The sequence below is a fragment of the Carlito syrichta genome, unplaced genomic scaffold (assembly GCF_000164805.1).
Source record: "Carlito syrichta isolate Samal-C Ts95f unplaced genomic scaffold, Tarsius_syrichta-2.0.1 Scaffold314271, whole genome shotgun sequence".
NCBI classification, from domain to species: domain Eukaryota; kingdom Metazoa; phylum Chordata; class Mammalia; order Primates; family Tarsiidae; genus Carlito; species Carlito syrichta.
In genome coordinates, this window is record NW_007258367.1 from 300,868 (window position 1) to 327,782 (window position 26,915).

Below are 26,915 nucleotides of genomic sequence, written 5' to 3' on the forward strand. Positions count from 1 at the left end.
TTCTTATCAAGGTGCCTACAACATTGCCAGAACAAAACTTAGGTTCCAGGAAAAAGCAGGCTTATTATGTAAATAAAGATTAATAAAACAAATCAAATTCTATTAATATTAATAAAAGTTTGGTCAAGAATGAGCCTGTAATCCCAGGATTTGGGGAAGCCAAGGCAGGAAGACTGCTTGAGGCCAGGAGTTTGAGACCAGTCTGGGCAACATAGCAAACCTTTGTCTCTAACAAAATAATTTTTAAAAAGCAGCCAGTCATGATGGCATGGACCTGCAGTCCTAGCTACTCCAGGAGGCTGAGGCAGGACTGCTTGAGCCTAGGAGGTCAAGGTTACAGCAAGCTATGATCACACCACCATACTCCAGTCTGGACAACAGAGCAAAACCATGTCTCAATTTAAAAATAAAAACAAAAAGTTATACCTGAACAAAAACAAAAAAAATGATTAGTCAATACCACAAACAAAAACAAAATATTCAGTATTTCAATAAATATAATCAAATAAATGTAACCATTGTTTTATCAACAAAAGAAAGTAGACAGTTATTATGTTTTAAGCAATAATGTAAATGCATGCCTTCATGACTACAGAGCAGTAAAATAATTCAAGGAATTAATAACTAGTTCAAAAAAAAGTAAACTGTGTTGTATTTTGTGAGGAAGATGAAAAACCTTTTAGAGAAGAAGAAGGTATTGCATTTTGATCCTGTTCAAAGGAAAATGGGAAACTAAAATCATCTTTTCCAGCTCCAAATGTATGAGTTGAAGTGTCTGATGGAAAAGAAAATGTAAAGGTATCTTCTTCCGGTTTCTCAAACAAGTTTCCTGAGGAAGATAAATATTACAATATCATGCCATTCATGTCATATCAAATTTTTATAACCTACTGAATTATAGTATACTGCATACGATCTGAATCATTTATTTAGCAGGTATTTAACTGTATTCTTTTAAGTGCATGGCATTGTCCTTGGTACTATAAAAGTTAAAACACACAAATTTAAACCCTACTTTCAAGTAATTTGAACTCAAGAATATACAGAACTACTACAAAAGGTAGAAAGTGAGGTAAAACAACTCAAATGCAAAGAATAACACAAAGGGACAGAAACAGGCATGCACAGGAAGTATCAGAGTAACAGAAATCAACTCAGCTTGGTAGGAACACTGAGAAATAATAGAGATGTATTAAATGGGAATTAACGAAGATGGGCTTGGAAAGATTGTTGAATGTACCACTACAGATAACAGGAAGCCACTGAAGATTTTCAAGCAGAGATTTGACATCCTGCTTTATAAGGATTACTCAGGAGAGAAATGTATAGAGAGGTAGGACCAGGAGAGTATAGAAGTGGGAATAGTCACAATGAAAAAAAATCTACTGTCCAGCAAAGAGATGATGAAAGCCTAATCTTACCTACGATCATAGCAATAGGAATGGGAAAAAAATGCTGGGATCTGAGAGATAATGGACATATCAAAATTATTCAACATTATTTGCTAAGTCAACAACAATATACTGTTCATGGAAATGTTCAAGAAAAGAGAGCAGTGAAAAAAATTCTATAGTTTTAAAATAAATTTTTACATGTAGAAGCTTTAGTTGATAACATCCAAAACTGCCATTAAGGAAAAAACATTGTTTTTCATTTATTATATTACTTAAAACCATAAATATACAAATATATTTTAACAACCTAATTATATTTCCAATCAATTATCATTAAAAATTGAAAATCTATAATAATCCAAAGATTTACTGAAAAAAAAGTCTTTTATTAAAACACTTATTTTTTTCCACCAGATAGCCACATGCAGAAAAATGAACCTTGATCCTTATCTCTCCCCATATAAAAAAATTAACTCAAGATGAATTAAAGACTTAAATGTCAGACCTGAAACTACAAAAATCCTAGAAGAAAACCTGGGAAAAACTCTTTTAGACATTTGACTAGGCAAAGACTTTATGGCCAAATCCCCAAAAGCAAATGCAACAAAAAATAAAAATAAACAAGTGGGACTTATAAACTAAAAATCTTCTCCACTGCAAAATAAATATTCAACAGAGCAAATAGGCAACCTACAGAATGGGAGCAGATATTTGCAAACTATATATCCGGATGTATATGTGTATACTATATTTATACATCCACAATCTACAAAGAATTCAGACAAATAAGCAAGAAAAAAGCAAATAAATCCATTTAAAAAGTGGGCAAATGATATGAACAGATATTTCTCAAAAGAAAATATTCAAATAGCCAACAAACATGAAAAATGCTCAACTTCTCTTATCACCAGGAAAACACAAATTAAAACCATGAGATACCTTACATCAGTCTGAATGGCCATTATTAAAATATCAAAAAGCAATATATATTGGTGTGGATATGGAGAAAAGGGAACACTTATACACTCTTGGTGTGAGTGTAAATTAGTACAAACTCTCTGGAAAGCAGTATAGCGATTTCTCAAACAACTAAAAGTAGATCTACCACTTGATTCAGCAAACCCACTACTAGGTATCTACCCAAAGGAATAGAGGCCCCAATATAAAAAAGACACCTGCACCTGCATGTCCATCACAGCACAATTCACAATTGCAGGGATGTAGAATCAACCTAAATGCCCATCAACGGACCAGTGGATAATGAAAATATCAATATATACACCATGGAATATTATTCAGCTATCAAAAAGAATGAAATAATGTGTTTCACCACAACTTGGATAGAATTGGGGAACAACATCCTAGGCAAACTAACTCAGGAACAGAAAACCAAACACTGCATGTTCTCACTTATAAGTGGAAGCTAAACTAAGGATATTCAAAGATATAGAGAATGGTATAATAGACACTGGAGATTCAAAAGGGATAGAAAGGAAGGGGTGGAGGGACAAAAAAAATCACCTATCAGGTACAATGTGCACAGGTGGGGATGGTAGATACTCTTAAAGCCCACACCAAACTATTTGTACCCTCCAAAGTTATTGAAATAAAGAAATAACAATTTAAAAAATATCTCTTGCCTGCAAGCAATAGACATTTTCCCCTTGCCACCCAGTTGCCCACACTAGGTGTTGGCACTGACTAGGGCCATGTAATTTCAAAAAATAAAATAAAAAAACTATATTTTTTTCATAGAGAACTAATCAACTAGTACATTAAACAAAAAATTTACTTTGTGTCATTTGAAGTTTTCATATGTTTTTAAACAACTCAGTTATTTTACCCTTAAATAGATGGATAGATGGGTAGATGGATGGGTAGTTGGATGGATGGATGAAGGAATGGATGGATGGAAGAACAGATGGATGGATGGACAGACAGAGATGAAAGAATGGACAGACTGATTACCAGGTACCTCTGTTCTATCTCTCTCCCTTTCTCACTTAATTTTTCCACTATATGTACTTTTTAGTACACCTTAATAGACTTAAACAAAGGAAAGTAGATATAACATAAACATAGATTCATAAAGAACTAAAATCTTGAATCTCCTTTGAATATATAAATCTTATTTTGTTTTTAATTTCAGAAGAAGTTCATATGAGGTCTTCATAAAGCTATTATGCTTACTACAAATAAAATAATAGATTACTGTGCAAAGCAGCATCATAGTGCTGTGGGGAATGTAAAGGTAAATTTAAAAGTCCCTGCTCTCAAAAAATCTGGTACCTAGAGAAGATTTTACATAAATTCATAAGTAATGACAAAAGGCAGACTGTAAAATAAAAAGTACAAAAAATAAGAGACATTCAGAAAAGTGAGGAATAGATGGTTGAGGAAGTAATGAAAAGTTTTGTGGAAAAGAACTCGGTCTTCAAAAATAGAAAGAGATCAAAGTTAGGGATAGCAAGAAGAAAAAAGCAGGCAAGAAAGTGTGGGCATATTTGAGATACATTGAGTTCTTTAATCTGCCCAAAGCCCAGGTTATTCTAATATGAGAAAAAGCTTAAAAGGTATGATGGGGAATGAATGGAGGTAGGCTAATGGGTACAAAAATACAGTTAGATAAAAGTGATAAGTTCTAGCATTTGATAGCACCGAGGGCAACTACAATTTATAAAAAATTTTAGTGTATTTCAAAACAGCAAGAAGAGATTTGAAGCATTCCCAGCATAAATAAATGATAAATGTTTGAGGTGATGGATATCCCAATTACCCTTGTTTGAAAATTATACATTGCATACAGGTATCAAAATATCACATGTATTCAATAAATACATACAACTATTATGTATCAATAAAACAAAACAAAAGTATGTTGGTACTAAGTTAGAAAGGTAAGAGCATAATATGATAGTCAATGGGGAGTCACTGAAGGTACCTAACTAGGGCAGTGACATAGTCAATCAACACTATGCATATGGAAGATTAATTAAGCTGTGACCCATATGTAAGCTGAACAAATGAAAAGACCAATTAATCTTGATTGTAACTATAACAACTCAGTGAACAGTAACAAGATTTTGAAATATAATAGTTTCAATGAAAATAGAAAAATATTTCAGAGATAACAGATAAAACTTGATGACTAGCTAAATGCAGTCACAGTCATAGTCACAGTGAGAAGTTAAAATAATCATCAATGTTCTGAAACTTAGAAACCAAAATGGAGATCCCACTAGGGACCTCAAAAGGAGAACAGGTTTGATGTTAGATGTGTTGAGTTTTTAATGTCAGAAAATGTCTTAGATACAAAAGCTTTCAATTATACAATCAGAAACAAGTCTCTAGAGTTTAGAAGTCAGTGCAGAAAGATATGAATTTGGTCACTGTCTGTATGTATATTTTAAAGCACTGAAGTTAAGTGTCAAGTAAGAGAGTCAAAAACAGAATGTAAATAGATTTAAAATTTTAGATGGCAGACATTTAATGAATGTCTGCAACTGGTAGATTCATTCTGGTAGCATAGCATTCGATACAATTTGTAAAAATCCCCAAATCTGTCTCCATCCTATTGAATTCCAGATTCATATATACAATTTCCTACTTTACTTTTACTTATATATCTAATAACTAGGTTTTTTAATTATAACACTTCTAAAATAAAACCCCTCTCTTCTCCCAATCTCAAATTAACTTTTCCTACAGTCTTCCATATTTCAGTAAATGGCAATTCCATTCTTACAGCTATTCATGTCAAAACCTTGGCATAATACTTGTTTCTTTCTCTCGATCCTTATATCTACTCTATAAGCAAATTCTTCCAGCTCTATCTTCAGTAAACTTTATAACCAAAATCAGATGTCTTCTTACCACTTCAACTGCCATCATCAATTGTCACTTGTATCATGGTAATAGTTTCCTAATCTGTCTCCCTGCTTTCACTGTTGTTTCCACAGTCAGTTTTCCATATAGCAACCAGAGTAATTTTTTATTTTTATTTTTTTGAGTTGGAGTCTCACTCTGTCACCCAGACTGCAGTGCAGCGGCCGCTCCCAGCCACCGCAGCCTCCACCTGCTGGACTCCAGCGATCCTTCCGCCTCAGCCTTCCAAGTAGCCGGAATTACAGGCATGCGCTACTACACCCGGCTGATTTTTTGATTTATTGTAGAGATGAGATCTTGCTGCCCAGGCGGGTCTCGAACCCGCGGGCTCAGGCAATTCACTCACCTCAGCCTCCCAAAGGCGGGGGATTACAGGCTGAGCCACCAAGCCCAGTTTAGAGTAATTTTTAAAAACCTTTCAGATCATTTTGGTCCTTTACTCAAAACCTTCCAATGGCTTCCTATCTCACTCAGAAAAAAACAGTCCTTACTGGTCTATAGGACCCACATGATTTGCTTCCCCTCTCTGTCTCTGATTTGATTTCCCACCAATTTCTCTTTCCTTATTCCATTCCAATCATAACAATTGACCTACCATTCAACGAACATACTATGTTCCCATCTCAAGACCTTTTCGCCCTTTACCTGGAACACTTTTCCCAGTATCTTATGCCTGCACCTCCTTCAAGTCTCTGCTCAAATGTTGCCTTTTAGTGATGCCTTCCATGACCTGCTTGTAACACAGCAATAACCTTTCCAATCCAAGTACTCCCTATTCCATTTATTCTGCTTTATTTCTCTTTATAGTACTCATCACCAACAATAAGCAAAGAATTAACTTCAAGTTTGGGCTGATTCAGGCCCATCTCTAAGAATGACGCTGGATTCTGACTTCTCACAGCACTGTTTCCTTAGAAGATACAGAATTAAGGTAAATGTAGAATGTTGCATCTACCTAGTCTGCTGTGTAGAACAGCACCCAAGCTAGGGGAGCTGTGAGTTAGCATAACGACCTTGGGCATAAGAATGTCCAGAATGGTATAAAAGATTGGTGGGAAATTGAGGCTACAGCTTGTACGTGTCAAGGTGATCTACATGCATCATGTCTTTTGTTCATAACAGTCTGATATGTTCTATGTGGGTGAGGTGGTAAAAAAAACCCTTATGACTTGGATTGTATAAGCCCAGGGGTTCAAGACCAGCATTGGCAATTTAGCGAGACCTTGTTTCTACAAAAAAAAAAAAAAAAAAAAATTAGCAGGCCGTGGTGCACATAGCTGTGGTTCCAGCTAACTTGGAAGGCTAAGGCAGAAGGATCACCTGAGCCTAGCAAGTCAAGGCTGTGGTGACTGTGAGCGTGCCACTGCACTCCGGCCTGATCGATAGAGTGAAACTCTGACTCAAAAAAACCCCAAACAAACAAAAAATCTTACAAAGATACTGTACCTGCCATTATTTCTGATCCTATATCTTTCTATAAAATAAAGTAAATGCAATATTAGATTAAAATTATAATATGTGAGTCTGACTGCCAATTCAAACCTGTTGCTTAGTGTACTACCTGACATATTATATATTGATTTGTCTATCTTCAGTTTGCTATAACATAAACCCTGTGAGAACTCTGCATTCTTGTCTACGGTTCTATCACCAGAGCAAAAGCAGTACCTAATATAAATATAATACATATACAAATTTATATGTTGAATGAATTAACTGATCAAGGGAAAAAAATGAAGAAAGAAAATCCAATAAAAAGTAAGTACCAGAGAGAGAGAGAGAAGGAAATCCAAAGCTTTCAGAAAGATGGGAATAATCAACCATATCAAATGCTGTAAAGAGACTTAATATTATAGTAAATACAAAGTACCCATAATTTTTAATAATGAAGAAGTCATTAGTAATTGTGGAAAAAGCAAGTTTTGGTAAGGTAGTGAGAAAAGCAGCTAAATAGCAAAAAAAAAAGGAGGGGGGGAACAAACCACTAAGTGGTGCAGATACTTTCTAAAAAGTGAGTGGTGCAGTAATTTCTAAAGAATAAACTATGCACCTAAGAAAATCAGTTAGAGAAACTAAATACCACGTTAAGGAGAAAAGTTAACATGTTTTTTAATGAAGTAAGTTTCAAATAACTTACCAATTTCTTTTTGTGATGACAAAGGATTTCGATTTCCTACAGAATAATGTTCATTAAACTGGAAAATAATTTCCATTAAACATTACTTGTGAAATCAGTAGAACAGTATATACAACATCTATACTTGTATCTAAAGCCTGGTTCTTCTAATACACAGAATTAAAGTAGACATAGTAACTTTATATAACATACTATTTTATTAAAAAGAGATTTATCTTCAAACCTGTCATTTACTTATATTAAAATAAGACCTATTGATTTGATTCTGGAAATAAATAAAATATTAATAAGCATCATATATTGTACTAAGAATAGTTCCTACTTTAGAACTTTTTGCTATATTCTGACAGCCTTTAACAAATCAGATTCTTGGTATGCTTTCCTGCCTATAAAAGTAACAGGAAGTTGATAGCTTCATGTCAGTTCAGATTAAGTCTTACTATTAAAAAAGTCAGCCGGGCTCGGTGGCTCAGCCTGTAATCCCGCACCTTGGGAGGCTGAGGTGAGTGAATTGCCCGAGCCCGCGGGTTCGAGACACTCCTGGGCAACTTGGTGAGACCTCATCTCTACAACAAATAAAAAAAAAAAAATTAGCCGGGTGTGGTAGCACGCACCTGTAGTTCCAGGTACTTGGAAGGCTGAGGCGGAAGGATCGCCGGAGCCCAGCAGGTCGAGACTGCGGTGGCCAGGAGCGGCCACTGCATTCTAGTCTGGGTGACAGAGTGAGACTCCAACTCAAAAAAAAAAGTATATTTTTTCGGTAACACAAGCCTTAAAGGGAAAAAACAGGATCAAGATAACCTAAGTTTTTGTCATTTTTTTCACTTAACATTACATCGTGAGCATTTTTTCCTTGTCATTATTCTAAAATCTGACTTTTCTTTTTTAAATTTTTTAATATTTTAATGATATGGGGTACAATTCAGGACTAGGTATATAAGTGGTTATCGTATAGGTGAAGTTTGGGTTCCCATTGGTCCTCACTATGCCTGGTTTGAGATCAAATGTCCTTATTGATTTTATGTGTAAAACGTTACTCCTTTCATAGCAGTGCAATAGTCTACCATACAGACATACCACACAATTTTAATCATTAATTTATATTGGACATTTAGGTTCTCAACTTTTTTAAATATAAAAATCACACCTGAATAAATATCATTATGCACAGATTCATATTTCTTTGAGAATTAATAAGGAAAACTATTTTCTCATAGATTTTATAAGTCAATTGAATTTGTTTTTCTTTTTCTTTTTTTTGAGTTGGAGTCTCACTCTGTCGCCCAGACTGGAGTGCAGTGGCATGCTCCCAGCCATCGCAGCCTCAACCTTCTGGGCTCCAGCGATCCTTCCGCCTCAGCCTTCCAAGTAGCTGGAACTACAGGCGCGCACTACCACGCCTGGCTAGTTTTTTATTTATTGTAGAGACGAGGTCTCGCCAAGTTGCCCGGGTGGGTCTCGAACCCGCGGGTTCAGACAATCTTCTCGCCTCGGCCTCCCAAAGTGCTAGGATTACAGGCTGAGCCACCGAGCCCAGCCTGAATTCCTTTTTCAATTATCTATTCATCAAATAGACTTTGCCCATTTCTCTATTGAGTAATTTTTTCTTTATTGGTACATACAAACTCTTTATATACTAAAGGTGTTAATTAGTTATTTGCCAAATTGTTGCAAATATTTTGTCTTTACCATTTTGCCTTTAAAATTTTTTAAAATATAGAAGTTTAGATTTTGTATGTACTCAAATACAATATTTTCTTCTTTTGGTTATTCTTCCACTGTTTTTATGCTTAGAGAATCATTCCTCCTAAGGTCTAATACATATTCACCTATATTTTCTCTAAATAATTTATGATGAACATTTTCTCATATAACTTATACATCTGTAACTTCTATTGGTGTACAGTATAAAACGAGTGTTTAAATTGCCCCTACTAATATGTAGTCTCATCTTTATCACATTATAAATTCTTTGGTTTCAAGACTTTCTAGTCATGTCATTTTGGTTACTCTAGGCTTTTAAGATGTTTTGTTATGCAGAAAGTAACTTCCTCTCACCAATCTCTTTCATAATCATTAGGATTTATAGTAATATCCTTTCTTTCATTTCAAATATAGGAAGTTTATCCGTTTTGTCAATTATTTTCAAAAAATCATCTTTGACTTTGTTAATTTTCTATATTATTTGCTTTTCATTTCATTGATTTCGTTTCTTTCTTTCTTTTTTTTTTTTTTTTTTTTAATTAGGGTCTTGTTCTGTCGCCCAGACCATGCTTATTTTTTTGTTTTTGTTTTTTTAGAGACGAGATCTCACAGTGTTGCCCAGGCTGGTCTTGAACTCCTAAGTTCAAGCAGTCCTCCTGCCTTGGCTTCTCAAAGTGTTAGGATTACACTCTCTTCTAATCTTTCTTATTTCTTGATTCTACTTACTTTAGGTTGGCTTTTCTTCTTTTTCTAGAGTCCCAAGGCGGAAAACTGATTTTAGACATTTCTTCTTTTTATTAATTTTATTATTTAAATTATTTAAAGTTATCATTTTGCTCTGGCTTTGGCAACATCCCACAATTTTTGATAAGCTTAATTTTCATGATTCCATTTAATTATGAAATGGTCTACATTTCTGATCCATAGCCTACATATTTAGGATTTACCTAGATAGCTCATTGAGTTCTAATAATTCTAATAGCATCTAAGATCTGATGCTATTCAGATCTTATAGAAGATTTTTATTGTGTTGCCCAGTTTTATCAATTGCTGAAAAAGAGTTGTTAAAAACTTCCAACTATGCTTGAGTTTTTGTCTATTTCTCCCTTTAATTCTGTCAATTTTTGTTTCATATATTTTGAAATTATTAGGCTTGTACACATTTCTGATTCTTATATCTTCCTTATGAACTGACCTTTTTATCTTTATGAAATGTCCCTCTTATTTCCAGTAATAGTCTTTAAGATTACCAGAAATACTAATATAGCCAGTGTGACCTTTTTTGCTTACAGTTTTCATAATATATCATTTTCCATTCAGCTACTTTCATCCTGTCTTTGTCTTTAAATTCAAAGTATGTTTCTTATAATCCTAGCACTTTGGGAAACTGAGGCAGGAGGATTGCTTCAGCCCAGGAATTTGAGACCAGCGGGGCAACATAGGAAGACCTTGTCTTTACAAAGAAATTTTTAAAAATTAGCCAGGCATGGTGGTACACACCTGTAGTCCCAACTACTTGGGAGGCAGAGACAGAAGAATTGCCTGAACTCAGAAGTCAAGGCTGAAGTAAGCAGTGATCTTACCACTGCACTCCAACCTGGGTGACAGACTGAGACCCTGACCCAAATAAAAAAGTATGTTTCTCAGAGATAGCAGGGTCTTGCTTTTTATCAATTTATATAAATACTGCCTCTTTTTTTTTGAGTTAAAGTCTCACTCTGTCACCCAGGCTGGAGTGCAGTGGTACGCTCACAGCCACCACAGCCTCTACCTGCTGGGTTCAGGTGACCCTTCTGCCTCAGTTTTCCAAGTAGCTAGAACTACAGGTGTGTGCCATCACGCCCAGCTAATTTTTTATTTGTTGTAGAGATGAGGTCTTGCCAAGTTGCCCAGACTAGTCTTGAATCCCTGGATGCAGGCAATCCTCTCTCCTCGCCTCTGTCTCCTAAAGTGCTAGGATTACAGGCATGAGCCACTGCGCCTGGTTAACACTGCCTTTTAATGGTGTTTTTGGCCCGTTCATATTAATGTAATTATTAAAATGTACACAATGCGGTGTAACATTATTTTACTATTTGTTTTAGGGGTTTTTTGTTGTTTATTTTACTTTGTGTGGTTTTTTTTTTTTACTCTGTTCCTTTTTTGCCTTCTTTTGGGTTAAATTTTTTTTTTTAGAATTCCATTTTAATTTTTATCAATCTTATTTTTCAAAATTTTCTTGATTATTCTTGATCACTTCCCCCCAGGAAAGTTAATTATTTTGCCAATCTCCTCCCCCAGCCCCACTACCACAAAATAAAGCAAAATGTTAAAGATAAACAATCTTGCTGGATTCCAATTAGATTCAAATTGGATTACATTTATAAATTATTTGGGGAAGAAATTTATCATTACAATATTCATCCTATACAAGTACTTCATATAGCTATATATTCATTAATTTTTTTCAGTAGTTTCATAGTTTTCCTTATTCAAAATGTACATGTTTCCTGTTAAAGTTCTATATGCATGTGTTTTGTATTCACGTCATTATTGTAGATGAGAATTAAGTAACTATAGTCTATTTTTTTCATGCCTAGCACAGTCCTTCTAGGAATGACTTGTCTTTAAAATAAACATTTAAATAAAAATTGAAACAAAAGTTGAAGACATGAAATACTATCAAATGTATAGTACTACATTATCCATAAACAAATTTACATTATCAACAATTTAATGTAATGTTAAGTATATGGAAATAAAATATTCTAATCGACATAAAATTGACTAAATGTGACTAATTTAAATGAGCAATAACTATATAACTCTTACATTACATTGGTACTTTATAGAATTATTAAGTGGTTGATACTTTTCTAAGTGTTTCATGTATACAAACTCATTTAATAGTCACAAATCCTATGGTAATAGTTTTTTTTTTCATTTTACAAATAAGAAAACATAATTACTTACCCCAAATCCCACATCCAGTACACACCCAAGTAGTCTGACTTCAAAGTCCAGTTTTAACCACTACACTATATTGTCTCTACTTTTCAAATAAAACATGTCTTAATTTTGTTTTAATTGCTAAATATAGAAATAAGCACTTTATCATGATTCATATCACTAAATAGTAGAAATTAATATTAAGTCTTTTAAAATCAGCCAATGATAATGTTGCTATGTGTACATATATATATATATATATATATATATATATAGTTGAAAAGATCAATTTATAACATGGAACATTTTTCACACTGAGAATACACAAAGTTTGTTTAGAAGTTAGACACATTAACTAAAAATCCAAATTAATTTTTAAAGTTGCAATCCTTTAGCTGCAATTTAAATCATCTCTATCCCGAGATTATTTTCTTTAAGTAGACAGATGTTAATTTGGGGCATCTAAAGTTGAAAACAAAAAGATAACAAATTTTGCTATACCATTAAAGAAGTAAAATTACTCAAAATTCCAGAGCTCAAGTTTTCAAAATAAAATCTTAGCTTCTTATATTACCTGATCTGATGAGACTTCTGTATCAAATATAGAAGACTCAAATAAATTCAATCCAGGTGATCTAGAAGTATAACTCATAAGAAAAGAAAGTCCAGGAGACTCCTTCTGTGTTTGAACTTCAAATACTGCATTTCTATTTCTGTTATTGAGAAATAAGAAATCATCAAAATGTTAAAAAATCTATTATTAAACACAGAAGATTGGTGAGCACCATAAACAACAGCACAGAGTTAAATATTAGCATAGTAGGGAAAGGTAGGAAGTAGTTATTGAAGTGACAAACTGGAGAAAGAATAGCTTGGAGTAAATAAAGTAGAAGAATCAATTTTGGTATAATAATTATGAATATCTACTGAAGACATATTGTCAAGCTCTATTCTAGGTACTTCCATGGGCATAATTTATTTATTCCACGAAAGAATTCTATTGCAATAGGTACTATTACTATCACCTTCACTTTACAGTGGAGGGATTTTGAAGCACAGAAAGGTTAAATAATTTGCTCAAAAGAATAAGTATCTTTTTTATAGAGTGATTTGAGTTCTTCAGGGTATAAAAAAGATACTTATTATTCTTTTGAGCAAATTTTTTAACCTTTCTGTGCTCCAAAATCCCTCCACTGTAAAATGAAGGTGATAGTAATAATACCTATTGCAATAGGATTCTTTCGTGGAATAAATAAACTATGCCCATGGAAGTGCCTAGAATAGAGCTTGACAATATATTTTCAGTAGATATTCATAATTATTATACCAAAATTGATACTTCTACTATGGGGGGGCAGGGAGGGGAAGGGAGGTGCGATTAACGATAGTCAATATCTGTCTGGGGAAAGGGGGGCACACCTCATCAACAAGGGTACCTGCACAATGCGTATTTGTATACCTAACCCTTAACTGTACCCCATAATTTTAAAATTAAAAAAAAGAAAAAATAATAATAATAAGCACTAGAGTTGGAATTTGGATGCAGCAATCCAGGTTTAGAGTCTGAGCTCTTAACCCTGACACTATACTGTCTTCAAGATCTTGAAAGCCAGTTACGGGATTTTAATGTTGCCAGCCATTACAGAGTGTTGTATAAGGGAATTAAACTCTAAGCTGATTTGGAGAAAATAATTAGATAAGACAGTATATAGCACAGTGGTTAAAAGTATGGATTCTAGAGCCAGAAGGGTCAGGGTTTAAATCTCAACTCTAATGCTATTTGTATCATGTGTTATTTCCTCATCTGTAAAATAAGGATAACAATGTGCCAACACCTAATAAAGCTGTGAATATTAAATGAGCAATATTTATACATACCTAGAACAGTGGCTAGCAATAGGTTGTTGTGTTTGTTAAATATAATAGAAGTCTGAAAATACTGTCATAACTATCTCTATGACCATGAATGAGTCACTTAACTTTATAGATCAAAGTTTTCTCATCCCAGAGAGACGTTTTAACAATTCTCAAATGTGAATTCCACCTTGGACATGCTGTGATTGAGTCAAAAGCCTGATATTCAAATATATAACTCTTACTAGCAATTTAAAATACAGAAGTATAACACAGGTGAGAGATCCCTGAAGTAAAATGTTTGACATATGTTTTAGAGGAACCTCAGGATTCAGTGTTAAGGAGGATGAACTAAACAAAAAGGTTAAATGCAGCACTATCTTCTTGGCTGCATACTACAAACCTGTGGCTTCCAGAATTAACTAATCATGTAACAGATATTTATGCCTAAAGAGCTTACTTAACAGAATGGCAATTCTTGCTTCAGACCCTACAACATAAGGAAAAATGATTGTTGGAATATTATTCAATAAGTCCACAATCTATCATATCATATGTGACAGTAGCTTTTAACTTGACTTTTTTTTTTTTTTTTTTTTGAGAAAGGGTCTCATTATGCTGTGCAGGCTGGAATTTGAACTCCTTGGCTCAAGGATCCTCTTGCCTCAGTCACGCAAGTAGCTGGGGTTACAGGCTCATGCCACTGGGCCAGGCTTAGCTTGAGATTTTAATTTTTCTAAAAAGTATTGCTTGGAAATTTTAAATCTATATGCTATTCCACTGAAGAAGTACTTAGGATCTATGCCATCTTCAGCTAAATGTTGCAGGAAAAAACTGGAGGAGAGTCTATGAAATAAGAACACCAAAATGTCAATAATTGTTCAAACCGGGTGATGGGTACATGGAGATTTTATATTAGTTTATCTCTCCTTTGTATGTCTGAAATGCTACATAATACAACTTTTAAAAGTCACAGATACTATACATTTTACTATTTCTATTAGTTACCCATATAAATCAACATGTATATAATTTAATAATTATCAATTAAAATCCTACATTTCAAACAAGGGCGTTTTAGGGAACTGTATTTTCTCCAAAGATTCAGGTGTTTTCACAGCTTCAGGAGTTCTTAAAAATGCAGGAATTTCAGGAGTTTGTGGAAAATCCTCAGCCCGTTCTTCAACTTCGTTATTATTTTCTATTGTTTTCCCAAAATGTTCTGTATATATAGCCTGCAAATTCAAAGTAACAAAAAAACTATAAAAACAAATGCTGCTGCATTAATAAAAATCACATATATAAAAATACATGGAAAATATTATATTAATTGATGGTGTCAACATTTCACAGATAAAATAAGCAAAATAAGAATAACTGGTAAAAGTGATACTAAAATATATATCCAAAAAATAATTATTTTGATTATCTATTTCTTTCTTTTCTTACCAGCTCCATTTTCCCTACTTCTACCTGAAAAAGCAAATGACAACCAGAACATGTAATTGATGAAAAACAATGGTTAGGAATGATTTCTCTTTTAAAACTTCTACATTCTACTCTGGTGAAAAACTGTATAAGTTACCTCTTAAAGTGAAAAATAATTTACTTTTAAGCAATTTTGCTCTCATTAGTTAATGATGTTTTTGCACTGTTTTGTCCTTTTAAGTATGTTCTACTATTTTCTCCAAAAATATTGGGAACCTGAATACTAATTTTCCCTTCTATCATGTTGTAGGCTAGAGATATGATTTCTCAAATATACCTCTTATACCAAATTCCATTACAGAAACAATTTGGGTTCCTCTGCCAAAAAAATTAAAATGTGTTTATTTCCTGTATTTCTTTACATCAGAAAAGTACTATGCTGTTTCTCTTGTCTTAACCCTTAGTAGCTAGGGTAAACTTGATATATATTGTCTATATCTATCATCACTAATGGTTTCCACTATTAAAACATGTTTTTCAAGATATTTTTATGGCAACCACCAGTCCTGAATTGTCATGGTAAATTATTCAATCTTACCAAACAAAGTTGTTTTCTTTAATCATGATCTAGTTGTGATCTCAATAAATATTGTCACTTATTAACAATTTTTGTACGTTTTTAAATTTAAAAATTTAATTTATACATAATAGGTGTACATAGTTTCAGATACATATGAGCATTTAATACAATCATATAATTTATGATTATCAAATCAGCATACTTGGGATATCCATCACCTTAAATATTTGTCTTTTCTTTATGCTAGAAACATTCGAATTATTCTCTTCTTGCTAACTTGATACATAGACTATTAAAAACTACAGTCACCCTACTGCTTTAACAGGTCATATTTCTTCTATCAAATCACGTTTGTACCCATTATTTGACTTCTTTTCATCCCTCTCTCCTCCCTACCCTTCCCGGTCACTGGTAACCACCACTCTACTCTCTGTCTTCATGAGATTTACTTTTTTGTTCTCACATATGAGGAAGAACATACAACATTTATTTTTCTGGGCTTGGCTTATTTTGCTTAACATAATGATCTCCAGTCCATCCATGTTGCTGCAAATGACTGGATTTCATTCTTTTTTATGGCTGAATAATATATTTCTGTATATTTTTATGTAAATTTTTGTGACTTTTTTTAAATCTGAAAAATAGAATCTGTAACTCCCTAGAAACCTGGTCACCAAGCTGACACCATCTCACATAAATAATCTTCACTGCACTAAATCTGAAATTAAAATGAACACAGTATTTTAAATAGGAATTTTTGCTTAGAAATTAGAAATCAAACATTTGACTTACTTGTGAAGTACATTTTGATTCTCTTAATTGTCTTACTGTCCCTTTATCCTCATACTCAGCATCTGTTTGTTATATGAGAACTATTTATCTATTTTGTAATTTTATTATAAAATAAAACATATAAGTCTAACCCTTGAAGTTGCCGATGTTTAACTGTTAACTGACAAAAATGGCAATTTCATATGGGTCAACACAATACATACAGATAGAGAATAAAACATAATATGAACAGTTGAATAAACAAAATTATAAAGAGAACACCCATGTTACCACCACCCAGGTTAAAAAAAAAGAGAGACAATCATGAGTACTCCAAAAGGTTCCACATTTTCCATGTCTTACTCCTCAGAGGTAAGTTACTATTCTGACTTTTGTGATAATCATTTCCTTAATTTGCTTTATGATGTTTTATCACCTAAATAATACAGCCTATCTTTTCCTGGTTTAAAATGTCATATGATGAAATAATATATATGTGCTCTGATGTCGTGCTTTTTTATTTTGCATATGCTTGTGAGATTCATCCACATTGCTGTAAAAAGACATAGTATTCTTAATTCTTACTGATGTCAAGTATTCCATTGTACAAACACAATACAGTATATCTATCCATTCTACTGAAAATGGGCGCTTGAGTTGTTTCTTCTCTGAGACTATTACAATCAGTGATGTCATAAATATTCTTTTGCATGTATTAATAATCTTGATATGTATATACTTGTATTTCTCTAGGTATATCTAGGAGTGGAATTATGAGGCATAGAGATGTGTATCTCTCATTTTACCAGATGGAAAGTTTTTCAAAGTAGTTGTACCAATTTTTTTTGTGGCAAAATAGCTATCCTAAACTACCCCAGAAAATCATTCAATTCCTCCAGACAAAATTATTAGCTACAATTATAATTTAGGTGTGGTCTTAATAAGTTTAGTCTAATAAATTTAGTCATTTATTAATGATAGCTCCTACTAACAATTTATGAGCATTCTTATTGTCTTACATTCCCATCAATACTTAGTATTGTCAGAATTTTTATATTTTGGTGATATGGTGGATGTGTAATAATTTTTCATTGTGGTTTTGAGTTTCCTGATTTTGCAGTTCCCTGATTTTCATGTTTATCTGCCACAAACAGTTCTCTTTTTTGAAGTGGCTATTTGCATATTTTTTACATATTTCTAAATGGGTCATCTGTCTTTTTCTGGATTTTTAGAAGTTCTTTACACATTTTGGAAACTACTCTTTTGAGAGTTTTATATTCTGCAAATATTTTCTTTGGCTTGGTGACTTGCCTTCTAATCTTTTTATTGCATCTTTTGATGAACAGAAATTTTTAATTTTAATATAGCCAAGTTTATCAATCTTTCTTTTGTGACAGAGCCTTTAAATTATTTTGGGACTTTAAAGAGAATCTGAGAATCCTATCATGAAGTCACGAAGATAGTTTTCTATTTGATCTTCTGAAACCTTTATTGTTTTTGTCTCTTGCATTTAAGTCATAACTATTATTTTTACTACTTATTAATTTCTTCATCAGATGGGTTTAAAGATTGTTGAAAAGAACTCCGTAAATTCCAAAGTAATTATATGTCTCCTTGGGTATGAAACCTTACCATATATGTTCAGCAACAAGCTAGGACTATGCCAGATATATACATTTCCCCACATCTCTAGATCAGGGATGCACTGTTCCTACAGATTATTCCTCCTCATGTAACATTATTAGTTTGGCATATATGGAGGATGATATATAAACAGGTGGAATAGATCACCTGTACAAGTAAGGTATGATTTTTTTTCTCTAAGAGGAAAGTAGGGAGAATATTAATCTGTGTGGAATAAGCATATTGTGTTGGTTGAATCTTATACTAAGAGAGAAACAAACTCATAGTATACTAAATGAACAAACTCATAATATACTAAATGAACATTCTAAATATACATCTGTTTCATGCTGTCAGAATAAGGCATTTTTGAAACTTCAAAAGTCAGTAGTTAGACAAGAACTGTTATGCATTTCTGGTTTACCAAATATACAAATATATATATGTATGTGTGTGCATGATATCAAATATACATACAATTACATGTATATATGTAATTGTACATGTATGCATGCACACATGTATGTATATAATGTATATGTGAGAAGGTGAGAAAGAGTATGAGTTAGTATTTTCAAGAATGTGTCAAAGTTCTAAAAGCTAGTTGACTTTTTGACAATAAACTCATACATATATCCTGTGACCCCTCTGTAATTTTATTTTAAAAAATAGTTCCAAGTTTAATGTAAAAGAATATATTAGCATTCCTTATAATAACAAAAAAAAAGAAGTTAAAATATTCAATGTGAAAGATTGGCTAAATAAATTATAGCAGTCATATAACAGAACACTATACAATCATTACAAATAAAATCTATTTAATGGCATGAAGAAATAACCTCAATGGTGGGAAAAAGAATATATTATATACATAATATAATTCAAAGTTGGGGGGACCAAGATATACATATGCATAAAAAAAGATTTAAAGAGTTTACACCAGTATGTATAATATAAATTATATCTGGGTGGCAGTATTTTTGTTTCCTTTATATTTTTCTTTATTTTCCAAATATTCTGCAATGAAATGTGTTTGTTTTAATATTTAGGGAAAAACCTACTTTAAAGTCAAGTATGCATGATCAGTTAACCAGAGATGCAAGCAATCCAAATAATGTATCTGAATGGTATAAAAAGCTGGTGTCATTTGTTACTCCTACTTCTAAGAAAAAATATGAACAGCAAATACCTGTATCTCCTTTTTCAAACAGACTGCAATTTGATTGTTTCTGTGGGGTTAACAATCTAAAATGAAATAAACATAATTTTTATATTTTTCTGAGTTTATATTCATAAATTATTTTTAAAATTAAAGTATTTTCTTATTTTTAAAAGTTACCTGAATTGCATAACATTTTGTGAACTTTTGATAGCAGTAACATGTGAACATTTTGAATGGTTACCCATGGCAGAGTCATTAAGTACCTGAAAGAAATTAAACATTTGACTTGGCTACACAAAACAATTGAAATTTTTTGCTTGTCACAGCTACTCAGGACTCTCTTACTTCATTAGCATTTCATCATTATCATCATCACCATCATTATCACCATCAACAACTACAAACTGAAATCACCACACACAAAACATTAAGCCAGAAACCAGGAAACAAAAAAAGTTTAAGACTCTCAAGGAACTTGATGTTTTTGACAAGTGTCATAACTATTTGTGGGAGTATTCTACATTTGAAATAAACCTTTTTAAATTTTATGCCATTCATATTCATGAGTTATCAAATAAATCTTATCATTTTCACAACTGATTGACTACCTAATTTCTGTGCCCCTTTATCCTCTATTAACCTCTCAAATTGACCATAGGAAAGTAAAACAACAGATTAAAAGATAAAAGCCTAAAGTTTTCTTTTGTATATGCATATAAAAAAGCTAATATTTCATTTTAAACTTCAAATTATGTAATATTAATATCAAATCACCACTTTATTAATGTTTGTTTCAAGTCTTTCATTATCCTTGAGCTGCTCATTTTGAAGAGTCCCTGATTTTTGTTATTTGACTCAAAATGTAAACGTTAACAGAAAGAAAAGCTCATCTTATTTATTTTGGTGATAACATACATCGGTCTTCATTCTGTCATTTTATTGTGCCATTAGACTATAAGAAAAAGTGTGAACCTCCCTTAAAGAACAAGTGATATTACTGTTATGATGTATGCTTTAAACAATATACATGTTTGTATATACCTCCTGGTACAAGTATCTGGATAAGTATTTCAAGTTTTGTTTAGAATAGATGCCAAGAAGCGAAGTTGCTAAATACATGCATTTTTATTTTTAATAAGTTCATACTGTGAACCAGTCTTCAAAGGTGGTTGTACCAAATTACATTCCCATTATTCTTGACCTCACTAGATATTATCAAACATTTTAACATCTATTAATCTGATAGGTAAAAATGGGCATCTCAATGGTTTAATTTGCATTGCCCTGTACTCCTGGAGTCTGGCATCTTGTTACGTTTAGTTACATTTTGCCTTTCGTTTTCCATAAACTGCATTCTTATGCTTTGTGCCTTTTTATCTTTTTAATAATTTGGAAGAGTTATTATGTATTTCTTTGTATATTATACATTTCTGGATACCAAACTTTTGCTCATTCTATCATTGTCTTTTAAACTTGCTAGTGTCTTTTGCTATGCATAAGTTTTTTATTTTGACGTAGTCAATGGACCACTTTGTCTTTTCCTGTACCACACTGTTATAATTATTGTGTTTTATAATATTTTAAAATGTTATGGGATGATGAAAGCTTCCTATTTTATCTGTGAATTCAACCATTTCTTTGGAATTAGCAGTGATGATTGTGCGACCTTGTTAATATACTAAAGGCCACTAAATGTACATTTGTAAGTGGTAAATTACATGATCTATAAATTATACTGAATTAAAGAAAAAAAATGAATGTTATGATATGTGAAAGTATAGATCCCTCTCTTTATCTTGTTAGTTTTTTGAGGGGGAGGGTTATCTTTTTGTTTGACTTCTGTTTTTTATATTATGGTAAGTGAAAATAGCAACTTTTAAAAATTGATGAGATATCTTTTTTGTTCTAGTAAACGGTCAATTTGGGGGAATATTGCTAATAAAAATCTAACTGTATTCTGTGTATGTTGAGCACAATGTTTGTTAATTGTGTTATTTAGATACCCTACAACTTTATCTTTCACCTTACCACTATGGCAGAAAGTGCCAACTGCCTATCCTATCCAAATCTACTTTTTCCTTGTGTTCTGCTTTAAAAACAAACTGTATTTCTCAACCTCTCCTGCAAAAAGAGGTAGCCAGGTGACTAAGTTCTGACCAATGAAATAGTATCATAAATTGTTTAAGAAGTTTTCAGCAAAGATCCTTAAAAATGAGGCTGACTCAGCTAGGCCTTCTCCTCTTTTTTTTTTTTTCCTGCCTGGAAAGCATATGTGAAGGCAAATTTACAATGGTTATTTTACTACCATGAGGTGACCTGAAGGTAAAAGCATAGCAAGAAAAACAGCAGAAAAAGAACACATAGATGAAGCTTGAGAAATAATGACATTGCTGAATCTGAATCACCTATTTTAGAATTTCATGGCAAATAAGAGAAAAATAGATTTTATCTTGTTTAAGATGCTATTGCTGCACTGGTTTAGTTTTGTATACTTTACATGTAGCCAAACTCAACTCTAAACTCAAAATCAGTACTTTTGTAAAGAGAGCTATATTAAGCATCCTGTTTAAACTGGAATTCTGTCAAATTCAGCTTTCTATATTCTGAAACTATGTAATTTGTTACAACATGGTTTTTATAATTTATTGGTAAATCATTCTTGTTACAAATATGAAATATATTTACCCATTAATGCTTTTCTTTTTCATCTTGAACTCTATTTTATATTAACATTGTCACATTTGTCCTTGTTTGCATTTGCGTGATATATATTTTCCTCTTTTTTTGAGCCGTAAGTTGTCAAATTGTTTCAGCTGTTCTGTTCTAATAGCACATACCTGCATTTTGTTTATATATCTGATAGAAGTACCTCTGTCTTTTGAGTTCAGAAATTACCTATTGGGTACAATGTTCACTATCTGGGGAATAGATCACCTGAGATCCAATCCCCATTACTACACAATATGTCCATGTAACAAACATGCACATATACCTCTGAATCTAAAATAAAAATGGGGGGGAAAAAGTACTTCTGTCTTTTAATAGGGGCTTAGTCCAGTCACAGTTTTATGATTACCAATTTGTTCAGAACTATTCCTGGCATCTTATTTTTCTATTTACAATGTTTTCTTTTATTTTTACCGCCATTCCTGTATTTTGGTAAACTAATTAACTTTTCTTTGCTTTTTCTTTTTTCTTCTACTATTTTAAAACTAACACATTTCATTTCTTTTCTGGTGGTTACCCTGAAATGTTTAACATACATGCATAAAGTTACATTTTTCCAACAATGTAGAGTTAACCAGTGTTCATATCTTCTCCCTACCTCCATCCCCCCCAAAATAACTTTACTAAACTTTTGTTTTCCTTATTTATCTTTCCATATTGACATCAATGAAATTTTAGCACCAGATTTTAAAATGTTTATAATTAATACATATTTAGATTTAACAAGTTGCACTAACTACTGTGATCACCATTACCAACGGAAGAACAATTAAATTTTTCATTGAGGATTTCCCTCTGGACTATTTTCAGGAAGAATGGAAAAGTTAAAGATGTGTGACGCTAGCAGTTAGCTTTCTGGATGGTATGTTCCTTGTTCTTCATGGGCGTCAAGAACCAAGCAGGGAACCCAACTATTTCTCTCACCCAAGCTTTGGTACTCACTGCTTCTACCTGGAGACAGTCATTCCATTGCTGATGGTTGGCCAAAGGTACAGTGGTTATGAGGTGAACAGGGGTTAAGTAAACTAACTCCTACTGAAGCAACTCTACCAATTAACCTATTCATTGTCCGTAGACTTCTATCTTATGGAACAGTATTTTCCTATGCATGTCCCAGACTATAATTTCTGAAAGGACATAACATGGAATCAATATAGCCAATGAGTAGTCATTTTAACATTAGATAAGGAAAGAACCAGTTTCTCAGAGGTAGCTATTGATAATTGCTTTACAACCCACTTCCCAGCTTGTTTTGTAAACAAGTTAACCTAATCCGTTCTTCAAGACCTTCATGACATAGACCCCATCAACATGGCAACTGTCATGTGACTAACCCACCCATCTGCCTGCTGTCCATCACCTGACATCAGTACCTGTGTATACCTGTCCTCCATCATGACATAGAGCAAACCACCACCCAATCACCGTATGACCTGCCCCCATGAAAGGAAAAGTTTAAAAAGGATTCAACTTTGAGCAGCCAGTGGCCATTGCTTTACTAAACTCTGGTGTGGCCATGTGCTTTTTGGGCTATGGCTGCTGCCATGTTTCCTAAGCTTTGATCCCCCTCTCCTACCTTGGAACCTTGGAGAGGTGAATCTACTCTCTCTCTTTCTCATTTACTTTCTAAATAAACTATATTTTCGAATCTAACTTTTGTGTAATTCTTTGCATCTTTCACATGGCACCGGATTGCACAACTCCACCCCAGCGGGTCTGACCTAACATTTTTTGGAGGTCCCACTGAGATCTTTAACCTAACATTTTCCCTCTTAAACCCAATCCTGTTTTCTTTCTTAGTGATTTCTCAGTTTTTGGTCTACTAGATACAGGGCTTGGTATTTGAAAATATCTTTTCTATTATTTTTAGGGGTATGGGAGCAGGTTACAATATATGTTCAGAATAACATATTGAAACTCCTTTAAATTTCTTAGACCCTGAGATTGTACTGATGGCTGATTTAATATATTTATAACACAGACACACACACACCTTTGTGTCTTAAGTACATTCATTATCTCATTTAATGCAAGCAGGTATTTACTTTATACTATTAAAAAAAATACCTACCTCTGTATCATTTTCTTTTTGTCTGAAGTCAATATTGGCAAGCTTTGACAGCTTCACAGAACTTTCTTCTTTTTTATCTAGATTATTAAATAGTACTACTTCAAATAAGCTCTGGAGACAGAATCAAATATCATTCCCAATATTTAACCTAACCTTGTAATTTAGATAATCAAGTGTATGTGAATATTTAGTTCAAACTGAAACACAGAATTATGAAAGTATTTTAAAAACTCTTCATTTCTCACTATACAATAGTTATTACAATAACTATGAATATGAAATGACAAAATGACCAGCAGGCAAAAATACCATTATAACAGGTAACCAAAGAATACAGAATGGTGATATGAATGAGGGGAAAAAGAAACTAGCCAATGTAGTTAATCCAATACAATGTAGATAATCTTATATCCAGACCCATTGAATGAAACATGATTCAAGTATCTCAGTGACCAACTTACAGATACTATTAACACAAGCCTGTTACCAGCCTAAATCACATGTACTGATAACATAGTCCCTCAAATTAAAAAATATATCATTATTCACCCTCCTCTGACAGTTGTGCGACTAGACCAGAACATTTTTTTAAAATATATTACGTGAATATTTACTTCTCAAAGAGAAAAGAGGTATAGAAGACATATTTTGTTTGCTCTCAGAAAGATTCAAAGCAATACTTTCCCCCCAAGTCTATAGGTCTCCAGCATTGTTTGTTCTTGCTTACACCAAACAGTAAGTAAAATCGTTTCTATTTCTTCTTGTGTTTTGACAAAGAAAATGAACTCTGTGAATAATAAGCTATCATACCTCTAACTCTTGGTTCTGAAGAATGCATCTTTTTTGGTTGTACTAATCTCTGAGACTCAAAAGGAAGAAATAATTGGCTGCTTTGCAGGGTTTTATTCAACACAAGTACGTGTTCATCTTTTTCAAAAATTCTAAAACAAAGAGTGAATTATATTAAGTATTAGCTAAGTTAAAAGTTAACATAGTTTAAAGCTAGAAGGAATATTTAGATACTATATCATTAATACCCCTCATTTAGCAGATGGTTAAACTGAGTTCCAGAGGATGTAACAGATCTGCCTTAAAGGATTAAATTACTTGGTAGCAGTGTCAGAGTAAAAATACACTTTTCCTGATTAAGTCCAATACTTTTCTCAGTATACCACACTCTTATTTTTAAAACATAATCATTTTTAAAGACTTTTTAAACATAAAAAAAAATTCTAAGCCAAAATTTTAACCACAAATAATATGCTCTAGATTTCAGGGTATTTCAAACTTTTCAAAGATTTATTGAAGCTACTCAGCCTCACTAATCATCAGAGAAATACAAATCAAATCTATGAGATACCACCTAAATCTGGTAAGGATGGCTATCATAATAAGTCAAAAAACAGCAGATGCTGGCACGGGTACAGAGAAAAGGGAATGCTCCTACACTGTTGGTGGGAATGCAAGCTAGATAAACCTCTATGGAAGGCAGTCTGGTAATTCTTAAAAGAGCTAAAAATTAACCTTCCATATGATCCAGCAATCCCTTTCCTAGGAATATACCCAGAGAAACATAAATTATCGCTCTACAAAAAAGACACCTGCACATGCATGTTTATACCACACTACTCACAATGGCAAGAACATGAAACTAACCCCACGGCCCATTGAAAGTGGTGTGACACATTCCTATACACAAGCAATAAACAAACACAAACTCAAATAAAAAGCACAATCCCATTCACAAGAGCCACACACAAAAAATGAAATACCTTGGCATCTTCCTAACCAGAGAAGTCAAAGACCTTTACAATGAAAACTACAAAACACTGCTCAAAGAAATCAAAGATGACACAAACAAATGGAAAAATATTCCATGCTCATGGATTGGAGGAATCAACATTGTTAAGATGTCCATCCTACCAAGGCAATCTACAGATTTAACGTAATACCCATTAAATTACCAGCAGCATTCTTCTCAGACCTGGATATGACAATACAGGAATTCATATGGGAACATAAATGACCACAAATTGCCAAAATAATCCTCAGCAAAAAAAAAAGTGGGAGGTATCACGCTCCCAGACTTTAAACTTTATTATAAAGCTATAATAATCAAAACAGCCCGATATTGGTACAAGAACAGGCATATAGACCAATGGAACAGGATAAAGATTCCAGAAGCAAAACCTTAATTTCTCAACCAACTCATCTTAAACAAAGCCTCCACCATCAACCACTGGGGAGAGGAGAATCTATTCAGTAAATGGTGCTGGGAAAACTGGCTGACCACATGCAGAAGATTAAAACAAGACCCATAGCTATCACCATACACAAAAATCAACTCTAAATAGATCAAAGCCCTAAATGTAAAACCTCAAACTATAAGAACCTTAGAAAATGCAGGAGACAGACACCCTTATGGAAGTTGGAGCTGGCAACCAATTCTTAGCCAAAACTCCAGGTGCCCATGCCTAAGAAATAATATAGACAAAGTGGGATATCATCAAACTGACAAGCTTCTGCAAAGCCAAAGAAACCATTGAGAGAGCGGGGAGACAGCCCACAGACTGGGAAAAAATATTTGCTGACTGTATATCTGACAAAGGCCTAACATCTAGGATCTACAAGGAACTCAAACATGACAAAAA

General features: G+C 33.1%; 1 protein-coding gene across 1 annotated transcript in view; it reads right to left on the reverse strand.

Annotated features, from left to right (window-relative positions):
• Positions 1-629: 629 nt before the first annotated feature.
• Positions 630-26,915, reverse strand: part of CUNH14orf39 (chromosome unknown C14orf39 homolog) — a 38,304-nt gene continuing 12,018 nt past the window's right edge. Inside the window, exons 9-17 of the mRNA XM_008071278.1 lie at positions 25,075-25,205; positions 24,265-24,341; positions 19,644-19,729; positions 19,494-19,549; positions 16,703-16,764; positions 14,962-15,137; positions 12,623-12,767; positions 7,417-7,474; positions 630-829 (exon numbers count right to left, since the gene is read on the reverse strand). Of these exons, the coding sequence (XP_008069469.1) occupies positions 630-829; positions 7,417-7,474; positions 12,623-12,767; positions 14,962-15,137; positions 16,703-16,764; positions 19,494-19,549; positions 19,644-19,729; positions 24,265-24,341; positions 25,075-25,205 (991 nt within the window). The remainder of the gene's footprint in view (positions 830-7,416; positions 7,475-12,622; positions 12,768-14,961; positions 15,138-16,702; positions 16,765-19,493; positions 19,550-19,643; positions 19,730-24,264; positions 24,342-25,074; positions 25,206-26,915) is intronic.